The 19,762-nt window shown below is 54.6% G+C and overlaps 1 protein-coding gene across 2 annotated transcripts; it reads right to left on the bottom strand.

The window, feature by feature from the left end:
• Positions 1-812: 812 nt before the first annotated feature.
• On the bottom strand, positions 813-18,564 carry DRC7 (dynein regulatory complex subunit 7). Of its 2 annotated transcripts, XM_004744260.3 has the most exons (18): positions 18,447-18,564; positions 17,059-17,262; positions 16,482-16,656; positions 15,272-15,397; positions 14,345-14,539; positions 12,300-12,458; positions 11,219-11,437; positions 9,837-9,965; positions 7,703-7,775; positions 6,663-6,791; positions 6,339-6,467; positions 4,851-5,071; positions 3,965-4,180; positions 3,253-3,363; positions 3,058-3,168; positions 1,973-2,167; positions 1,177-1,316; positions 813-1,081 (listed from the first exon to the last, which is right to left on the bottom strand). In XM_004744260.3, exons 2-18 carry the CDS (start codon positions 17,244-17,246, stop codon positions 988-990), a joined length of 2,610 nt encoding a protein of 869 aa, XP_004744317.1. In that variant the 5' UTR covers positions 17,247-17,262; positions 18,447-18,564; the 3' UTR covers positions 813-987. The 2 variants fall into 2 exon arrangements, with proteins under 2 accessions (XP_004744317.1, XP_044932052.1); XM_045076117.1 differs by lacking the exons at positions 16,482-16,656; positions 18,447-18,564 and having other exon boundaries at positions 17,059-17,184.
• Positions 18,565-19,762: the final 1,198 nt, after the last annotated feature.

Genomic DNA, 19,762 nt, shown 5'->3' with positions numbered 1-19,762 from the left:
GGTTGAGTAGATGGATGGGGGAGCGTGGAGGGAGGGGTGGATGGAGCAGAACCCAGGAGCCAAACTACTGAGCCAAAGGTTAGTGTTAACTAGATACAGCCAGTTTTCCAAAGCGGTTGGACAGGTTGAGCCACCGGGAAAACTGCTTGAGAGTTCCAGTTGCTTCTCATCCTTCCCAGTCTTACTCATTTTATACATACTGGTGGGTGTGTGGTGGCATTTCATATCCCTGATGACTAATGAATTTGACATTGTCATGTGTTTATTGGCCATTTTTTAAGCTAACATTGGGTGCTTTCTATGTGCCACTTCCGCTCCTCTCTGCTTTTCAAGTCTTCTGTGAGACAAAAATAGTGTCATCCCATTTCACAGATGGCTAAATAGTGGCTGGTAAGAACTGGAGTTGGGATGCTGTTCTTTGCAGTCTGGTGTGGAGTCCCCGCATTCTGGGGCGGAGCCCCTTGGCCTTGCCACTTACACTGTGTCAGCTGGGCCACCGCAGCTGCAAACAACTAACCAGCTGTTTGCAGGTGGCTGTGGGACCATCTGCAGAGGTGCCTCGAAGACTCAATGCTCCAATGGAGAGAAGGAGAGAGAGCAATTGAGGAAGGGGCCAAGGTGAGTGGGAGGGGGGAGTCTTAGGCTATAGACAGAGAAGGAAAGCAGAGGAAGCCTCCTTCAGAACTTGTGGAACATGAGGTACAAGCGGCCCATGAAAAGTGTGTTTATACGCAACTAATGAATCATTGAATGCTCCATCCAAAACTAATGATGTACTATATGCTGGCTAACTGAACATAGTTAAAAAAAAAAAAAAAAAAGATAGTGTGTTTATTTATAGGAACGTCATGAGAAGCAGGAGCAGACATGGCAGCTGGGAGGTGGTGTGGCAGTGAGGTCTGGTGCCCGAGGGGACGGCCTCTTGCTGGCTGTAGGGAGCTCAGGTCAGGCTCTGGAGGCAGTTTCAGCCAAGGTCCCATGAGGGCCTCAGGCGAAGACTTTCAGGAAGTCCACCAGGCGTGGGTCCTTGTGGAGCTTTTCCTCTAGGGCCAGGTACTTGAGTGGGGCCAGCTCCTTGTGACTGAGATCAGACGGAGGAACAGGAGGTGGCCAGGGCTCATGAAGCCCCACCCCAGCCTCCCGGGGGTCCTCTCCAGGCTCCCCACGCCCTCTCACCGGTTGAGCCGCTGCTCCAGGATGCGGATACGGAACATGGCCTGAGAGCAGTAACTCAGGTACCAGTCCTCGTCCTCAGGTGTCAGGGTCACCTGGTTCTCCTGGTACCACTGCTGTTTCTTCTGCAGCTCCTGGGTCTCCTGCAGGCGTGGGGAGGAGAGAACAGGGGTGGGGTGAAGAGGGCTGGCCCTCACCCAGACTGCCGCTGAAATCCCCACTGGTCCCTGGACAGCCTCACCAGGGCCGGCCCTGCCGCCACCACCCACAGAGGCCAGAGCAGCAGAAGCGGGGGCCACAAAATGCCCCGCGTGGGAGCCAGTACATGTTTAGAGGGATAGTGTGTCCAGGAGGAGCAAGGCTCAAGGCAGAGACAGGCTTGTGAACAAGTGTCCAAGGTTTTCAGAGCTTGTGTGCGAATGAAGGGCATTGTCCGCCCCCGGCGCCTGGCATAGAGCATGTCGTCGAGACTCAGTGGGATAATGCATGCCAACCACACGGTATGTGGCGGAGAGAGATGGGACAAGGGCTAGGAGTTGTTGCACCCCCACTTCCATCCACCCATCCACTCCATCCACCACCTACCCTCCAGCCACCCTTCCACCCAACAGGCAAGAACCAGGAAGGACAACTCCACGTTCTGGAAACTCCAAACACTGATAACACTCATGCCCTCATGGGTCCCTCCCAAGTGCTGGAGATGGTGAGCAGACAGCCCTGGGTCCATCTTCTGGAGGCGGACCCCGAGGTGCCCTCCCCTGCCCTGGCGGGGTGGTTCGGGGAGGGGGACTGGCCACACCTTCTCGAATCGGGCCTGGATGAGGTTGGCCTTGTCGATGAGCCGCTGCTTGAAGTCACTGAGGCACTCGTCCTTGACCCGCGCGGCCTGCCAGCGTGTCAGCTTCTCTCCTGGAGGGAGCTGGGCCAGGAATGGGGCCAGGTAGTCCAGCTGGGCCTCCACCTGCCGCAGGTGCTCCTCGTGCATCACGCGCTCCTGCGGCCAAGGTGAGTGGGAGTGGGCTGGGCCATCCAGGGCCACAGAGACCTCCCCAGCGGCTCCGCAGCAACACGGGACCACCCAAAATGAGGCCTTAAATCCAGATCCTGGTCCCTGGCGCCTCTGGGACTGAGGCATCAGAGGGGACCTCTCTGCTGTCCCTCAGAGCCAACTCTGTCTTATGTGGATTCACGTCTCTGCCTGAGCTTGGTGCATCACTCATGCTCAGCTTGCGCAATAAATGGTGGTTATAGCAATGTTAAATCGAAAGCTGCCAGGAACTCCCTCCCTTTTCCTTCTGGCCTGTGTCGGTGCATGGGGCCAGTGAGGCTGGAGATGTGGGGGGGCAGCACCCATCCCCAGAGTCTTAAGAGCCAGTTATTTAATGTCCTGTCCTGCCTCACCAACCCCAAGCTATTTTTACAACTCTCCACTTGGTTGGTGTAGGGGATTTAGAAGCTGGTCTTGAAAACCCCAAATGGGCCTTGCAGTCTGAGGGTGTGACCCGGATGTCCTGAGCTGCAGATGCCTGAGAACTCAGGCTGTGGCCAGAGTCCTGACCTTGAGGGGAGCCCCAAGTGGAGGTGGGTGCCGGATTTTCCTTCTGTCCCCATGCAGTAGAGACTTCGGTTTGGCCCTACCCTTGGAGCTGGGTTGGAGGAGACCTGGTCTGGACCCTGCATACTCTTCAGATCATTGTAGAAATGTTTGCCCAGCAAGGATGACCACAAGGTTGGCCTTGTGGATGGATGGCCACAATGACGTCAGTAATGTCATCCCCTATAAAGGGCTTCCTGGCAGAGTTCCTAATCATCCTTACCACCCTGGAGGCCTGTGGGGGAGGGGTCCGGGAAAAGCCAGGGCCCGGGCAGGGGAGAAACGCTCACCATGGCCTCCCGGTACTCTTTGCTCTTCTCGTTGCGCTTGGTGTCATAGATGGAGATGGTCAGGGTGTGCGCCTCCTCCTCCTCCTCTCGAAGCTTCAGGATCTCCAGCACCTGAATCGGGAAGTAAGGGAGGGCACAGTTAAGACACCCTCCACCCATGCCCCCTCTTACCAGTCCATGCTCCCATGGGTCCACCTCCAGCTCCGACTCCCAGGCCTGATGCTTGGACAACTTCTCCTCGTTCTTCAGCTTCATCATGGCCTCGTACTGGTAGAGAAGCTTCTTGGTGTGCTCCATGGGCTCCACCTGGGACAATAAGCACAGGGACTTGGTGACAAGGACAGGCAGCAATGGCTAAGGCAGGGAGCAGACTCTGGAGCCAGACTGCTTGGGTTCAAATCTTCCTCTGCCATTTTCTAGCTGTGTGACCATGAGCAGCTAGCTTAACCTCTCTGGGCCTCAGTTTCTTCATCTACAAAAACACAGATAATAAAAGAAGATGAACTGGGGGCTCAGAGGGACTAAGGAATGTGGCAGGAGAGAGAGGGTTTAAATGAGGAAAGTCAGTCCTGCAGAGGTGGTAGGACTCTCTCCTACTCCAGTGTTGGTCCCGGGATCTGGGATCGGCTCTGTCCAGGATTGGGGGAAAGGGACAAAGGAAAAGTCTTGGCTTGCTGGGTAGTCTTTCTTGGTGGGAAAGGGGAAGATTTTCAGAGGAGCCGCAAAGACGAGGGTCCTCAGATGGGAGCTCTTGATTTTCCCAAGGGGCAGAGATGAACTTCTGGGCTGGGAACCATGAGTCTCCATCCCAGTGTTCCCAAGTCACGGGGCTGGCACTGGGGGCCCCCAGACCTTCTCCCTGCCCACCCGGCCCAGCCCTGCCCGCCAAGGGCACCCCCAGACCCACCTCAAAGCTGATGCACATGTCGGGCGTCATGATGATCTTGTTGCCCTTGCTGTCCACCTCCGTGCGCCGCAGGAACTCGCGCTTGGAGGCTGTGATGTGGTCGTCTCGGCAGTGGTAACGCAGCTGGATACGCTCCTCCGGGATCAGAAACACGCGCTCCGCCACGTCCTCGTCTGCGGGCTTCGCGGGGTTGCGGGAGAACCGCTCCGTGATTTTCTGGGAGGCCAGAACATCACAGGATGGGAGTTGGGAAAGGGGACATCTGTGCATGCCCTTGTGGGCAGAAGTAAAGGACACTCAGGGACGCTGGACTCTAGAGGCTTTGGGGGGTTTGCGTGGAGCAGCCCTTCCTAGCCAGACAACGGCTCCCGTGGCCCTGTGGGTTCTCAGCTCCAGGCCACCTCAGCACTGTGTGGTGCTGCATTTCTTCTCTAGCTCTCTTTGCAAGAGTCTACTTGTTCACCTCCAGAGATGGGGAGCTCACCACCTCTCCAGGCACCCTGCTTTATCATTAAACACCCTTACTGCTAGGAAGAGCTCCTCTGGTACACAGCCATTAAACATAGTTGCCAAACCATTTGTAATGATGTGGAGAAAAAAGTGCACAATTCAAGGTTAAGTGAGTGCTACAGGGATCTACCCAAACCAAACCTATTAACACATGTTAATATTGGAGAGACACCCTTCTGAGGGTGCTCTTATTATAATAGTAAGGAAAAAACACATTCTTGGGCCAGTGCTGGAGGGCACAGTCTGACAGCAGGCAGCACTGGGATTGTAAAACAGGACAGGGCCCTTGGGAAAGGTGCTGTTTTCCCCATCCCAGGGTGACCTTAGCCTGCTGGACAGAGTGGGCACCCTGTCCCCAGGCCCCACGAGAGCTCACCACCATCGGCCGGGGGTTTGACTCTGCACTGTTCAGAGCCAACTTCTTGACCCTGTCCCCGAAATCCACGTGGCGGTAGGAGAGGAAGTCGGACCGTCCCTGGTAGTACTCTGTCATTGTCTTGGGCGTCTCCTCCCGCTTTATCAGGCCATCCACGCGGGCTGTTTCATAGAACTCCATGATGCGGTCCATCTCAGGCTGCATGGACTTGTACGAGTGCACTGCGGTGGGAAGTGGGGTCCCGGAAGTCCATGGGTTGAGACCAGGTACACTGGCTCCTGGCTGGAGAACCCGACCCAGGGCCCCAGGGAGTCCCTGAGTGCTCATGGGTGAGCGTGAGTTATTAGCCAATGCCCCACTGCTGGGTTCAGGTTGTTTCTAAACTTGTTATAAACAACACCGAGGGGAACATCCGCAGTGTGCATTCTGTAATTCTTGCCTATTATTTGCTCAGGGCAAATTCACCAGCAGTAGCACTGTTGGTCAAATATTTTTAAATATTTAAATATATTTAATATATAAATATAATATATATAAATATATTTATTTTTATATATTTTATTTATATAAAAATCTTTATATATTTATATATTTTATATAAAATATAAATATATTTAATATTTAAATATATTAAATATAAATATAATAAATGTAAATATATAACAATATATATTTAAATATTTTTAAAAATATTTTATTTATTTATTTATTTGAGAGAGGGAGACTATGGGCAGGATGAGGGGCAGAGGGAGAAGCAGACTCTCCGCTGAGCGGGGAGCCTGATGTGGGGCTCGATCCTGGGACTCTGGGATCATGACCTGAGCCACCCAGGCAACCCAAGCATACATATTTTAAAGCTACGATTATGTTGCCCAACTGCTTTCCCGGAAAGTTGCACCAATTTGCTGTCCTACCAGTGGTGACAGGGAGTAACTCTCTGCTGCTTGGCTCATGCCTCACTGGACCACTTTTGTCATCTTTGCAACACGAGGCTTGTGAGACGGTTCCTTATTTCCTTCGTTCATTTATTCACGCCTTTCTTCCTTGTATTTCAACCACCAAGTGAGACGAATCCCTTTTTCAGATCTATATTGACACTATGTTTTTCTTTTTGTGCGTCCTTAGTTAAGCTATTGATTCTCTCTCAAGACGTGTCCTTCCCTGGCTCCCGAGCCTCAAGGGCTCATGGCCACACCCCTGCTCTCTGCATCGTCCTTGTGGGCACATGTATCGGCTTTGCTGCTCAGCATTCTGACCCCTTGAAATATGCCCCCCCGCCATGGACCCAGCCTTAACCGCAGAATGGGCCTGTGGCCACTGTTTTTTACTTTACTGGAGGCACATTTGTCACATTTCCCTGGATTTTCTGCACTTCCTCTGACCTCCCACACATCTGATTTGCTCAGGGAAGCAGGGGTGCTGTCTGTTGCCTGCCTCCCCCCCACCACCCTCCGGACTCCTGCTGGACTGGCAGTGGGGTCCACTCACCACACAGGGCCTGGGGATGGCCTGGCTTGAAGTAGTCGATATTCAGGCCTGTGTTCTTGTTGATGTGTTTCAGCTCTAGCATGTCCTCCCGGTGCTGGTACCACTCCTTTATCTCCAAAGTCTCTGTACCTGTGGGGACCAATCGGTGCCTGCTGCAGAAGGCCAGCTCCCCCCAGCCTCCGTCCCCACAACCCTCTTCCCAGCACACAGAGGCCAGCGGGGCCCACACTCACACCAAGAGACTGGCAGTGACGTGCCCAAGGTCACAAAGCGTGCTGGGGAACCTGGCTCTCCTGCCCCAGCAGCCGGGGCTGCCTGCCTTACACTCCAAGTCCTCGTAGGTGGTGAGGCGGCACACGAGGCCATCGCTGTTGAGATACGGGGCCCACTTCTCCAGCTTCGCCCTCTTGTACTGGATCACCTTCTTCCCATTTGGGCAGCGGGTCTCGAACGCTGTGGATGCAGAATGGGCTGGGGTCCCTCCTCCCCAGATCGGGGGACAGGAGGGCTGATCCCACGCAGCCACTCACTGGGTCACGGCACTAAACTCCTCCAGGCCCCAGGCCCGGTCCGCGGAGGCAGAGGGAAGTAGGCAGAGGGATCTGCCCTGGAACAGTTCTCAGGTTCGAGCCTGGCCAGGGGAGCCAGCCAGACCATGCCGCTCGCTCACTGCCAGGCCTCTGCCCGCATGGCTCGCTCTCTGCTGGAGCCACCATCCCTTCCTGCCCTTACTGGGCTGACTTCCCACCCCTCAAAACTTAGCTCAGACTCCTCCTCCTCCTGGAGACCCTTCCTGCCCACCTATTCCCAGCATCCCAAACCAGAGGCCTGAGCTGCGTGTTCCTCCGCTGCTGTCCGTGGTGCCCTCTCTAGCCCTTCCCACTCCATTGGAAGAGCCTATGCCCTCGCTGTGGGCCTCGTCACTTCAAAACAGGAACCTCAACAGCCCCTAGATGCTGGCACAGAACTCCAGTGTCCGTGCCCGGCTGCATTCTCGAGCCACTCCTCCCAGGTCCGGACACCTCCACTCCCCTGGGTACTACGCAGCTTGGCCTTCTCCCGGCCAGGGACCAGGGGGCGGGGGAGGGAGAGGAATGACTGGGCCCTGGTCCTCCGTCGTTTATTACCCACACTCCATCAGCCAGGACAGGTCAACCGAGCCCCCTCCTGCATGCCAGAGCAGTGCCAGGCCCTTGTCCACGGAGCTGAGTGCGCAAGGCAGGAAGGAGGCGGCCCAGAGTCCCTGCTCAGACCAGGGTGCGACGGAAGGCAGGAGGGGTGGAAATGAGGGGCCCAGGCAGCTTCTGCGGACTCCCCTGAACCAGTCCTGGGGAGGCCAGGGAACAGAGATCCACGTAGGCTACCTTCAGGGGAGATCTCAATCTGTTCCACCCAGGAAGGCGGCATGTCGAAACTCTTGTCCTCATCTTCCTTGCCCTGTGGGGAGAGGCGGGGAGGGGGCAGGCTCTGGTCAGGCCTGGTCCTGAGAGCGGAAGCTAGAAGCAGAGCCTCCGTCTTGCCCCCCAGGGCCCAGCCACAGGGTCTCTCAGCTCCCCCAGGGGAGCCAGAGTCACGGGCATCTCTGATGTGGTAGAGAGGAAGAGGCGGCAGCGCAGGAACCCTCCCTTGACCCACTTGACTAGGACAGTGATCCCAGCCCCTGTGTGCCCAACCTTCAGTCAGTCAGCGTGGGCACCATGTGCAGCCACTGGTCCTCCCTTAAGAGAGAGGCTTCTGGAGTCTGGTGGACCCAAGCCCCACCTGCAGGGTGCAGCCCACACACCTGGGCAGGTAAGTCCCTTCACTGCTTTGAGCCTGTTTCCTATTAACAGGACCACGAGGGAGGATGAACAGATAGAATGTATATAAATCACTTGAGACACCACCTCCCTCCTGTTTGTTTTTGTTTTCCTTTCCGAGCCTTAGTTTCTCCATCTGTAAAATAAGACCTGCTTTACACAAATGGTCCTCAGGCGAGGTAACTGTGAAAACCGGGAAGAGTTTTTCTCAATTTCAAACGTTCCACAAACGTTGCTTACATCTAGAGGCCACCAGGGGGCGGCAGTGCCCCGAGATTTACTGCCAGGGAGGCTCTCTGGTCTCCAGAGGTGAGGATGCTGTACCAAGCTCCTCGTGGCCACGGTCTCATTTTATCCCGGAGCTGTCCAGAGGATATAGAACAGAGTCCCTGTTCAGAACGCAGACTTGGGAGCCAGACTGTCAGATCCCAGGTTCAAGCCCAAGCTCTACCACTCACTGGCCATTGACCTTTGGGTATATTACTCCCCCCCTTCTGTGTGTAAGTCTTCCCATCTGTAAAACAGGATGACAATAATGATAAACGATAATATGAACGCCCACCTCACCAGGTGGCTGTAAAGATTTGGACAAGTTAATTCAGGTTAAGCACCTGCTAATTCAGGTTAAGTGCCTCCTGGCCCTGGGGACCGTGGGAGTGTTCCGGACTGTGATGGGCTCAATTGTGTCCCCCTAATCAGGTCCTGACCCCCAGGACCTCAGAAGGTGACTATATTTGGAGATAGGCTCTTTCAAGAGGTAGTTAAGGTAAAATGAGGCCATTGGGGGTGGGCCATAATCCCACATGACTGGTGTCCTTGCTTGAAGAGATTAAGACATGCGTACAGAATGACCACGTGAAGACAGAGAGAAGACAGCTATCTACAGGCCAAGGAGAGGGGCTCAGAAGAAGCCAAAATGCTGACACATTGGTCTTGGACCTCCAGAACTAGGAGAGAATTAATTTCTGTTGTTTAAGCCTCTCAGTGTGTGATACTTGGCTATGGCAGCTCTGGCCCCCTGATATCCCTAGTCCTATTACTGCGGATATAATTGATCTCAACCCCTCGTCCCTTCCACTTTACATACAGACAATGAAACTGAAGCTCTCCATGATTGGGAAGTTTGCCCAAGGTGTCACAGCCAAGAGCTAAGGCCTCTGGGCCCCGACACCCAGGCACAGGTCCTCACGGAGACCTGCCTAGAAGGGCTCCCGACTAGGCGATGGGAGAAGGACGCTGACACCAGGGGGAAGGCCCCAGGCCAATGAAGGGCCGCGAAGACAGACAAGAAAGGCCTGGAAGCATGTGAGGGGGATCATGGTGGCTATGCAGGAAGGCCTGGAAGTGAGCCCAGGGCTGCGGTCCCTATTGCTGGGACATGCTCTTTACAGAAACAGGGCATTGACCAGGGTGGGCTGCATGGGAGCCAGGAGACCCAGATGCAAGTCCCAGCCCTTCCCTACCCGCCCCCCCCCCCACAACCCCAGGAGTTCCTGGGCAGGTCCATGGACTTGTCTAGGTCTCAGTTTGCCCATCTATAAATTGAGAGCATGGTCCAGGCCCCTCTGCTTTGGGGAATCTACAATCGGTTCCTCTGGCCCATTCCCCTCCAATACACACACACGTGATAGAGATGTTGGTCGGGTTGGCCTGATGGAAGCCCCATCCCACCGCCGGCCCCCACGCCGCGAAGACCCACCAGGTTCTCCATATCTTCATCATCATTCATCCCGTCGTCCTCTTCCTCAGCCACAGCCAGTTGAGGCTTGTCAGTCCCCAAGAGCAGGTACTCCCACCTCACAGGGTCTCCCAGGTCAAAGACCAAGTCCTGATGGAGGAAGGATCTGCTGAGCACAGCCCAGGGCTAGCACGCCCCATCCTGTTCACGGGGCGGTGGTGGGGGGTGCGGGCAGCTGCACCCAGAGTAGAAGTGAGACCCGGGCCTGGGTCTCAGAGAGGCAGAATGTCGGCTCCCGGCAGCCTCTGCGAATCCATGCCCATCCTCCTCATTTCAACAGGGAAACTGAGACCTGCCCCCTCCGCCAGACTCCCATGAAGAAATCCTGCTGTTGGTCTCCATGAGACTTGGCAGCTCTCTGGCCTGGAATGGGCCGGGATATGGAGGTTATCCCGCCCTGTCAGGGGAGCGTCCCAAGCAGAGTTTAGAGCAGACGCAAGCCAGTAGCATTTTATGGGACAGGGAAATGGTAGGTTTGAAAAAGGGCCACCTCACGGGTTTTCCCTATGCTGGGGAGAGGGGGACTAGGCAGGCACACAAGGAATTGCACAGAGGAGACAGGTGGGAATTTCTCTTCCGTGGGGTGGGACCCCCAGCTGCTTTTCATCCAGCCTACCTGAACTCAGGTGGGCGGCTCAATGAATTTCCATAAATTGGACACACCTGGTTTCCTGCACTCAGATCAAGAAATAACACATTGCCCACACTCCAGAAAGCCCTCCTGTGTCCAGTTAGGACCCTTCCCCAAACGTGTGCATGTATTTCTAAATTATGTTATGTGGCACTGGGTTTTATTTATGTGTATACACAAAGACACACACACAGACACCTCTGTGTATATGCACATAGAAATATGGGAATTCACTGTACACTTAGGATAAGCTTACTGTTCTGCATGTATGTTGGACTTCAATACATCATTTAAAAAAAAAATCATTCAGGACCACCTAGGTGGCTCAGTGGTTTAAAGCCTCTGCCTTCGGCTCAGGTCATGATCCCAGGGTCCTGGGGTCGAGCCCCACATCGGACTCTGCTTAGCAGGTAGCCTGCTTCCTCCTCTCTCTCTGCCTGCCTCTCTGCCTACTTGTGATCTCTGTCAAATAAATAAAATATTTTAAAAAAATCATTCATACGAAAACAATCCACATTTTGTAAGGATACACATTTCAAAGAGATATTAATCATATTAGATAATAATATTAGAATGGTTATGTCTGGTTATGTCTGGACAGAGACAGCCCTGGGGAAAGTCTGGAGCTCTGTGGCAGCCAGCTTGCCCCACAGGGAACCCTCACCCCACCCCAGGACTGCCTGTCACACTGGCCCCGCGCTGGGCCCAGTACCTTGCAGCCGTTCCAACAGTCCTGCATGTTGACCCAGTAGTTCTTATGGTTCCAGAGACTCTCGATGCCCAGGAAGTGGTCGTCCTGGGTGCTGTAGCTGCGAGCCGTGAGTGGGTCAATGAAAAAGCTCTCAGGCACCTCGCGCTTCCCCGACAGCACCAGGACCCACGCGTGCACCCGGAGGCCATGCAGGGGGTCGATCTTTGCTTTCTCCAGCTCCTGCACAGGGAAGGTGGGTAAGTAGGTAAGCATGGACCGATGGGTGGGAAGGGGGGTGTCGGGGCCCAAACATCTCCCCACGGCTGGACAACCAGCAGGAGAGCTGACTTCCGGTCCAGAGTGCAGTTTTCCTCGCTGCATGACCTTGAGGACATCACCTCACTTCTGAGCCTGTTTTCTTATCGATACAGTGGGAGAGTCCGAGTTTATCTGTAGTTTACGAACTGGGTCCTTTGGCTGCCCTAGAGCATCTGGGCTTTACTGGCTTTCTGCATTGCCATTCTGGGTGGGATTTTATCCAAAGGAAGGTAGGGGCCACTGTGGGGCTTCCTCCTCGGCTTCCCCCGGGAAGGAGAGTGACTGTCACGTTCATTATTGCATCCACAGAGCCTGGACGAGAGGAGATGCTCAGCAAATACTGCATGGAAGGGAAGGAAAGGGAGGAAGGAAGGGAAAGAGGGAGCAGGGGAGAGACGAGGGTGGACGAGAGGAGAGCTGGAGGGTGGGTGGGACGATGGAGACCTAGGAGGACCGAGAGCAGGGAGGACAGATGGGCAGTGTATGCACGGAGGTCTTTAGGGCAAGAGCCTGGAACCAGGGGAACATCACAGCCCAGCATGGAATGAATGCGTGGCCTCACGCAGTAGAGCTCTCTGATATGAGGAATCTATCGCAGAAGCCGGCTGACCACCAGGGACAGATTCCCACATTGCTGGGCAGAGGTGGGGGGTGGCGGGGCATGGAGGGGGGGGATGTGGATCTAGGGTCCACGGACACATCCCCTCCCTGCCCTGTGTCGGCTCTCCGCTGCTAGCCGCCTCTCCTGGAGAGCTGAGCACAGGGACCCGAGGAAGGGACCCACCAGGAGGCGCTGTTCCTCCTCCTTCCACCGCTTTTCCTTCTCCCCTTGGATCTCCTGCTGCTTCTTCATCTTTTGCTCCTGCTCGAACCTGCTGCTCAGGTCTCTGGGCGGTTTAATGGCGTACTTCTTAGGTGGTACCTTCTCTTCTTCCTGCACCACCTGTCACCCAACGAGAGAAGAAGGATCAGCCGCCCTGCATCGCCCAGCCCTCGGACCAGGAGGTCACAGCTGCTCCGGAACCCCCGGCCCCCAGGCTTTTTGGTGCTAAATGCAGGAGCCTCGGCTCCCACTTCCCTGACTTCAGGCCCTTCTGGAGAATGGGACGGAAACAGTAAGAACCATCTCCCCAGGCTTGTTCTGAGAAGCAAAGACAAGGAAATGCCCACGTGAGGTGCCAGGCACCACAGGGATCGGGGGATGTGATCTTCTCCCCTTCGTTGCCCATGGCCCTTTCTGCCTACGATCCGGATCTGATCTAGAAAGTGGGCGAATTGTGGGGAGTTGGAGTTCCCAGATTCTGTCATTGGAGGGTTTCAGGCGCTGACTTAGAGTTTGCTGGGTTAGGAAGGAGACGGAAGCCTGTGTGCGTGCGTGTGCATGTGTGTGTGTGCGTGCGCATGTGTGTGCCTGAGTGTGTGCTAGCTGGCAAGAAAAGTGTCCTGGGCACAACACCACAGAAGCTGCAGATGTCCCCAGGGCCTGGGACAGCGAGGAGGGGAAATGTCGGTCTCCGCACCCTGGAGTCCACCAGGTGGGGCCTGGGCCCCGCCGGGTCTCCTGCCCCAGACACCGCTGGGGCCTGACTCTGATCACGGAGCCCTGGAATCAGTCCAGTCCACAAACAACATTTTCTGTCTGTACTGTGGCTAGTTCTCAAATGCAAAAAGATGCTTTTTGATTCCTAAAATTAAATGCATTTAAGAGTGTTTCTTGGGGCACCTGGGTGGCTCAGATGGTTAAGTGTTTGCCTTCAGCTCAGGTCATGATCTCCAGGTCCTGGGACTGAACTCCAGCTCAGCAGGGCGTCTGCTTCTCCCTCTCCCTCTGCCTCTCCCCCTCCGTATGCATATTCTCTCTCTCTCTCTCTCTCTCAAATGAATAAATAAAATCTTTTTTTTTTTTTTTAAGAGTGTTTCTTGTGTCCACAGCAGCCTCTAGCCATGGGGGGCTGTCAGTCAGCAGAGAGAAAAACATGACCACAACCTGCTGGAGGGTTAGCGGTAATTTTTTGCTATTAAAAATTTTTGCGGGGGTTCCTGGGAGGGTTAAGCAACCAACTCTTGTTTTTGGCTCAGGCCATGATTCAGGGTTGTGAGATCGAGCCCTGAATCGGGCTCCGTGCTCAGTGGGGAGGCTGCTTGGCATTTCCTCTTTGCCTCTGCCTCTCTCCCCCCACCCCTGCTTTCTCTCAATAACTAAATAAAATTTTTTTTTAAATTTTTATTATTTTTTAAAGATTTTATTTATTTTTATTTGACAGAGAGAGATCACAAGTAGGCAGAGAGGCAGGCAGAGAGAGAGGAAGGGAAGCAAGCTCCCTGCTGAGCAGAGAGCCCGATGCAGGGCTCAATCCCAGGACCCTGGGATCATGACCTGAGCCCAAGGCAGAGGCTTTAACCCACTGAGCCACCCAGGCGCCCCAATAAAATCTTTTTTAAAAGGGGGAGTCTTTTGAATTGGGGGATGGAGGAAAAAAAGAGCAAACAAAATGTCTATCCATTTGTCTGTTTTTTCCTTACATGAAAGCGGCTGGGTGGATTTTTATCACATGTCAGGTAAATCTGGGGGAGAGTGACCTAAGACAGAAGCCATGCAGCGGTCACAGAAGTCACCCCGCGAGGAGCGGTAGCTGAAAGTGAGTTAGGACAAGGGAAGGGGGGACAGCGGTTTGGAAAACTGAGCTGTGCGTGCCTAAGGGACAGACCCACCCGGGCTGGAATGGACCGCAAGCAGCCGGCAGAGGCTCGGTGAGCGGCTGGGCAGGGCTGGGAGACACAGGGACGCACTGTGTTAGGGAGGGTGCGTCTTGCAGGAGCCCCGCATACCTCCTTGTGCTTCATGGTGAGCGGACACACATCCCGCGTCAGGTCCATCTGGCAGAGGTCCTGCGAGCCATAGCCGTTGACACAGTAGGCGTCGTAGCCGGCGCCAATGAGCATGGAGCAGAGCAGCGTGCTGAAGTCGAAGCAGTTCCCCTTCTGGTGCTTGAGCACCGTGGTGGAGGAGTACAGGTGCGAGGGCTGGCCGGAGACGGCTGGTCAGCGACAGCTGGTCAGCACCGCCGGCCCCGCAGCACCCCCACCTCCCCATCTATCCCCATTGGCCAGCAGCTAGGCACTGGGCCAGTGCACAGGCTGGATCCCCACCCCTTCCCAGGCTCCCCTGCTTTGTCAAGTTGGGAGCCTCCTAAAAATGGGATGGGAGCCACAGCCTGTGTAGAAAGCACAACCCACATTTGCCTGTACTTTTAAGTGCCCGAGGACTTCCTGATGGGAACGACCCTGTGGATGATGGAAGCTTCTGGTCTAAAGCTCTCTGATTGATCTTTCCTTCCCTTCCCTTTCTCAGTTCTCCACCATGTACCCACCCCTTTCTCCCTCGCTCCCTCCATTCTCAGTTGGGAAACAGACTGAGCTGGACAGAAACCCCAAGATGGGGCCGCAGGTCACAGGCAACGGGGTCCTCCCCCTCTCTCCTTTCCCCATCTCCTGAAGTCTTAAAAGGAAGACTCTGAAGGCAGAAGGAGGCAAAGAGGTAGGAGCCAGGAGACCAGGCTTGCTGTGTGACCTCAGGCAAGTGGCCATCCCTCTCTGGGCCCATTTCCCCACCCCCACCCCCTGGTGTGGGGGTGAGCTCTGAGGGACTCAGACCAGACAGACCATGGGCTGTGGCCTGAGCCTCCCTCTCCCTACCTCCCTGGCTTCTCATCTAAGCCTCAAGGGCCTAAGGATGCTCCTTGGGGTGGCACTCACTGGCTGAAGGGGGTCAGGCAGGGGCACCATGGAGAGGAAGTCTGAGACGAACTGGGCACAGCTGTCCCAGTTGTAGAGCTCGGGGTAGGGCATCAGCGTGGGCCGGATGGTTGTGCTCACGAACTTCTGCAAGGGGAGAGACCACAGGCCCCAGAGAGGGCACCCTTCCTGGGGGAGGCCGATGCACCCTGGAAGCCAGAGCCTAGAGTGGGGGGAGTGCGGAAGGCTCTCCAGGCCTCTCTGGGCCTCAGGCTCCCCGCAGTGCCTCAGGAGCTGGAGAAAGGGGTCCCTCAACGCCCCTCCAGGCCGAACTGAATGTAGAATAAGCTTGCACCCCACTGAGCACCACCAGCCCAGGCACCACCTCCTGCTCCCCCAACGGCCCTGTATGTCAGGCCCACTGGCAGGTGGGGAAACTGAGGTTCCGGGAAGTGAGCTGATTCGCTCAGGGTCACTGGCAGCAGCAGCGCTGGTCTGTCTGGCTCTCAAGCACCCTCCCAGTGTGAGGGGACTAGTGCTGGCAGAGCCCTCAAGGGGCTGCTGTCCGGGGTCCCAAACAGCACCTCTAGGGTCTCCCTGTAGATGTGAGGAAGGCCTGCCAGCACAGGGTCCCCCCAGCCCCACCCCTGCAGGCTCACTGACTGCAGCTGGGCAAGTAAGTGCTGCAGCATTACCAGCTCAAAAGAAGGGGGGGAGGGCGGGGACCTGCAGGGGAGTCACTGAGTCTCACATGCTGGCAGCTCCTACAAATGCTAAAAATCACCACGTGGACCAAGTCAAACAGCCTGTGAGTCCCTGTCAGCCCATGGGCTACTGTTTGCAAAGCATTGCAAGCATTCCTATTCTGCCATTCCATACACTGATGGAGAAACTGAGGCCTAGAGAGACTCAAGGCTGGCAGGAAGAAGGCCAGTGCTCAGGTCTCGGTCCATTTCATTTCATTTCTCTGTCCTTCCAGGACAGAGCTGGTGTCTGGGGTTGGAGACAGCGGTGGTCCAACCAGCCCTTTTGTTGGGCCTGGGGTCTCCAGGCCACCACAATTTCTCCCCTCGCCATCTTCCCCAGAGTAATTCACATCGAGCCTGCTGGGGCCCACTGGCATTTGAGTTTCTGCTGTCCTCAGATACAAGCTCTGATCCACGAGCTTTGGCCCACCCCCTCCACCCTCTGCTTTCCAGCCTCTGTCCTGCCCTCCACAACCTGGCCTTACAGGCACTTGGCACTCGTTCAGCGGGTGCAGGAAAAGGGGCACACGATCCGGGCACAGGTGGCTGTACTGGCGGGCGAAATTGTCCGCCACCTGCAGCAAGTGTTCCTCCTTGAGCGTGTTGCTTCGGTAGGAGAGCGGGAGCTTGGAGATGTCGATAGTGTCCTTGGTAACGATCCTGTGCCCACGAGAGGATAGGCCTGAGCCCATGTGAGGCTGCGCCTGGCCCACAGGGAGCCATCCGCCCACCGTAGCTGACTCTATCCCTTTCTCCTGGAATCCTCACAATTGCCCAGAAAAGGGATATCGTTATTATCATGTGCACTTCTAAACAGAGAAGAGAACAGAGGTCCAGAGAGGCTGAGTGACTTGCCCAGGGTCAAACAGCTCATGAGGGGCAGAGAGGGGACTCGGCCCAGGCAGACGGAAAGCAGAGCGCTCACACATATCTGCTTCCCTCTAGGTCCGGTCCTGCCTCCCAACCCTGGGGCCGCTACCCTGTCTAGGCTCTTCTTTTGCCTGGCCCCTGTCTGACCCTCGCCAGGGCTGCCTGGCCCAGAGCCCCCACCCTGACACGCACAAGGGCTGCTCCGGGATGACGATCTCAATCTCTGACAGCTTCTTCTCCAGGTCTCTGAGCATCTCCTGCGTCATGGGCGGTTCCTCCCTCCGCGTCTCCAGGGGCCTCGTCATCTTCTCGCCTCTCTCGGCCGCCTCTTCCCGCTCAGCCTCCTCCTCCTCCTCCACTTTCTCCTTCAGGACCTCCATCCCGGCACGTCCCTGGCTGTCTCCAGACAGAGAACCCGTGGAAGGGATAAATGCACTCAGAATGGCCCACTTCTGCCCCCAAGACCACCTGTGTCTCTGGGAGGTGGTTTAGAGGGGGGGAAGTGAGCCCCTCTTCAACTTCCCTTCCATCAAGGAGAAAGCCTAGCTTGGGGTCAGCATGTCTGGAACACGTTTCTAACATTTGCAGATCTCCCTCCGAGACAAAGACAGAGCAGGCTGCAGGTTGAAAGCTACGGTCCGGGCTACAGCAGGTGCCCAAACTTACCAACGTTGCTTTATTTATTTTAATTATTCACCACTATCTTCTCTTTGTGGCAAGTGATGTTAGAGAGGTAGGGATTAGAGGGAAAAGGAAAGAAAGAAAGGTAACATGACCAAACTTGGAGCCGAGGCCCCAAAAAGGCAAGGGCAGGCTGTCACTGGGCACCTGGGCAAGGGGCAGGTGTGTGGGGGGTGACATAGCCTGTGCTCTCGGGGTCGAGCCCTGTGTCGGCCCGCAGGACGGAAGTCGCAGAGAAATGGCTTGGGGTGGGGAGAAATCCCCACACATTTGGTGACCAGAAGTGTTGGGGCTGAAGTGTCCTGAGTGAGAAGTAAAAGAGATAGGACACTGAACTGAGTTTTTCTGTTACAGACTCAGAGGCAGTCCCTCATTGGGTACCCACTTTGCAGATGAGAAAATGGAGACCTAGAGAGGTTAAGGGAAGTCCCTAAAATCACACAGAGCTGGTAAGTAGCAGATCTAGGGTTTGAGCCCATAGATTTCTGGCTCTGGAAACGCTTCAGGGCCTACTGACATAGGGAAGCCCTACAAGGGATGGGGCAGGGGCAGAGGTAAGTGAAGAAGGAAGTGGAGAGAAGGACAAAGTGTATGCGGGCAGCAGGGGGTCACAGCTGTGACTGGCACTGGGACAGGACCTGAGCCCGAGGTCCCAGACACCTTTATCAGAGGTGGACTGGGCTAGAACCTGCCACACGTATCCCCCACACCAGGCTGCCCTGTCCACTACAGCCCAGTTTGGAGAGGGCAGACCCTGCCCAGAGGCCCTCCTCACCCCGCAGACCCTTTTCTGCACCCCTCGTTGGCAGCAGTGCCCAACACCCCTTCCCCCAGAAAGATGAGGGCAGAAAGCCCCCAAGCAGAAAAAGCCCCCTTCCCACGTCCACTCTACTTCTTACCCTGCCACCAGCTACCTCAGGTCCTCTGCTCCCTCCTCAACCCTCTGAGGACAGCCTGGGCTGTCTGTTTGCCCATCTCCATGGTAACAGCTTTCCAAGACCAGGGCGGTTCTGGGAGAGGAGGCTTCTGGGAAATGTAGTCTTCTATCACTGTCCAGGTCTGGGCCCAGAAGACCATCTGTGGTAGGTCACTCAGCAAGTGACAGGCTGGAGTCAGTTTGTGCCTGCTCGCAAGAGTTGACTTAAAATTTCAGAAATGTTTGCGAGCCAGTTGACAGACTGCCATGATCACACATTAAGTGATGAAAACATAAATAGATGATGTTAAAAACAAAGGTATTTATAACTCATCACTTTTTCATTATTTGACTGCATTTTGCTAGCATTTATGTTCTTGAAGTTACTTATGACAACTGTATCTGTATAATGGAAATGTTATATAAGGGCGAGCTACTCTGAATTTCTTCCCAGCTTCTCTTCAGTGATGTCATCTCGACAGCTTAATGGCAAATGTTGGGGTGCCTGGGTGGCTTAGTTGGTTGGGGGTCCGACCCTTGATCTCAGCTTAGGTTTTGATCTCAGGGTTGTGAGTTCAAGCCCTGCATGGGGCTCCATGCTAGGCATAGAGCCTACTTAAAAAAAAATAATAAATAAGCAAAAAATAAAATAAAATAATACAATAGGCAAATGTTATAGACCAGGGCTTTTTCCTCCTGTGAGCTCCTGTTAACCACCTACCAGGACACTAGTGCCCTTGTCCCATGCATGGTCTGTGTGCTTTCAAGACAGATGGAAACCAGTGTGGGTCCTGGTGTATCTGCTTATCATGGTGAACAGTACCAGGCTGCCTAACTGAGTCTTGGGTTCTAGTCCAGGCTGGGCCTCTGATTTCATCTATAACTCACGAGACAGGGAAAACTTACCCAAAACGTTAGTGCCCATGAAAATTAAATTTAGGGATGCCTGGATGGCTCAGTGGGTTAAGCCTCTGCCTTCAGCTCAGGTCATGATCTCAGGGTCCTGGGATCAAGCCCCGCATCAGGCTCTCTGCTCAGCAGGGACCCTGCTTCCCTTCCTCTCTCTGCCTACCTCTCTGCCTACTTGTGATCTCTCTCTTTCTGTCAAATAAATAAATAAAATATTTTTTAAAAAATAAAATTAATTTTAATCTTTCAAATTCAGAAGAAAAAATGAATAGACTAATGACAAGTATATAATTATGAGTCCACCCTGGATTATATTTGTCTTTGTACCAAGGCAGTCAAAAAATATATATTTTTACTTCTTCGTTATTAGAGGAAGGGGCCCATGAATGT

This window comes from Mustela putorius, unplaced genomic scaffold (assembly GCF_011764305.1).
Source record: "Mustela putorius furo isolate JIRA1106 unplaced genomic scaffold, ASM1176430v1.1 tig00000174_pilon_pilon_pilon, whole genome shotgun sequence".
In the NCBI taxonomy this organism is placed as follows: domain Eukaryota; kingdom Metazoa; phylum Chordata; class Mammalia; order Carnivora; family Mustelidae; genus Mustela; species Mustela putorius.
The sequence above is the reverse complement of the archived record's forward strand: the minus strand, read 5'-3'. Positions and strand labels throughout refer to the sequence as shown.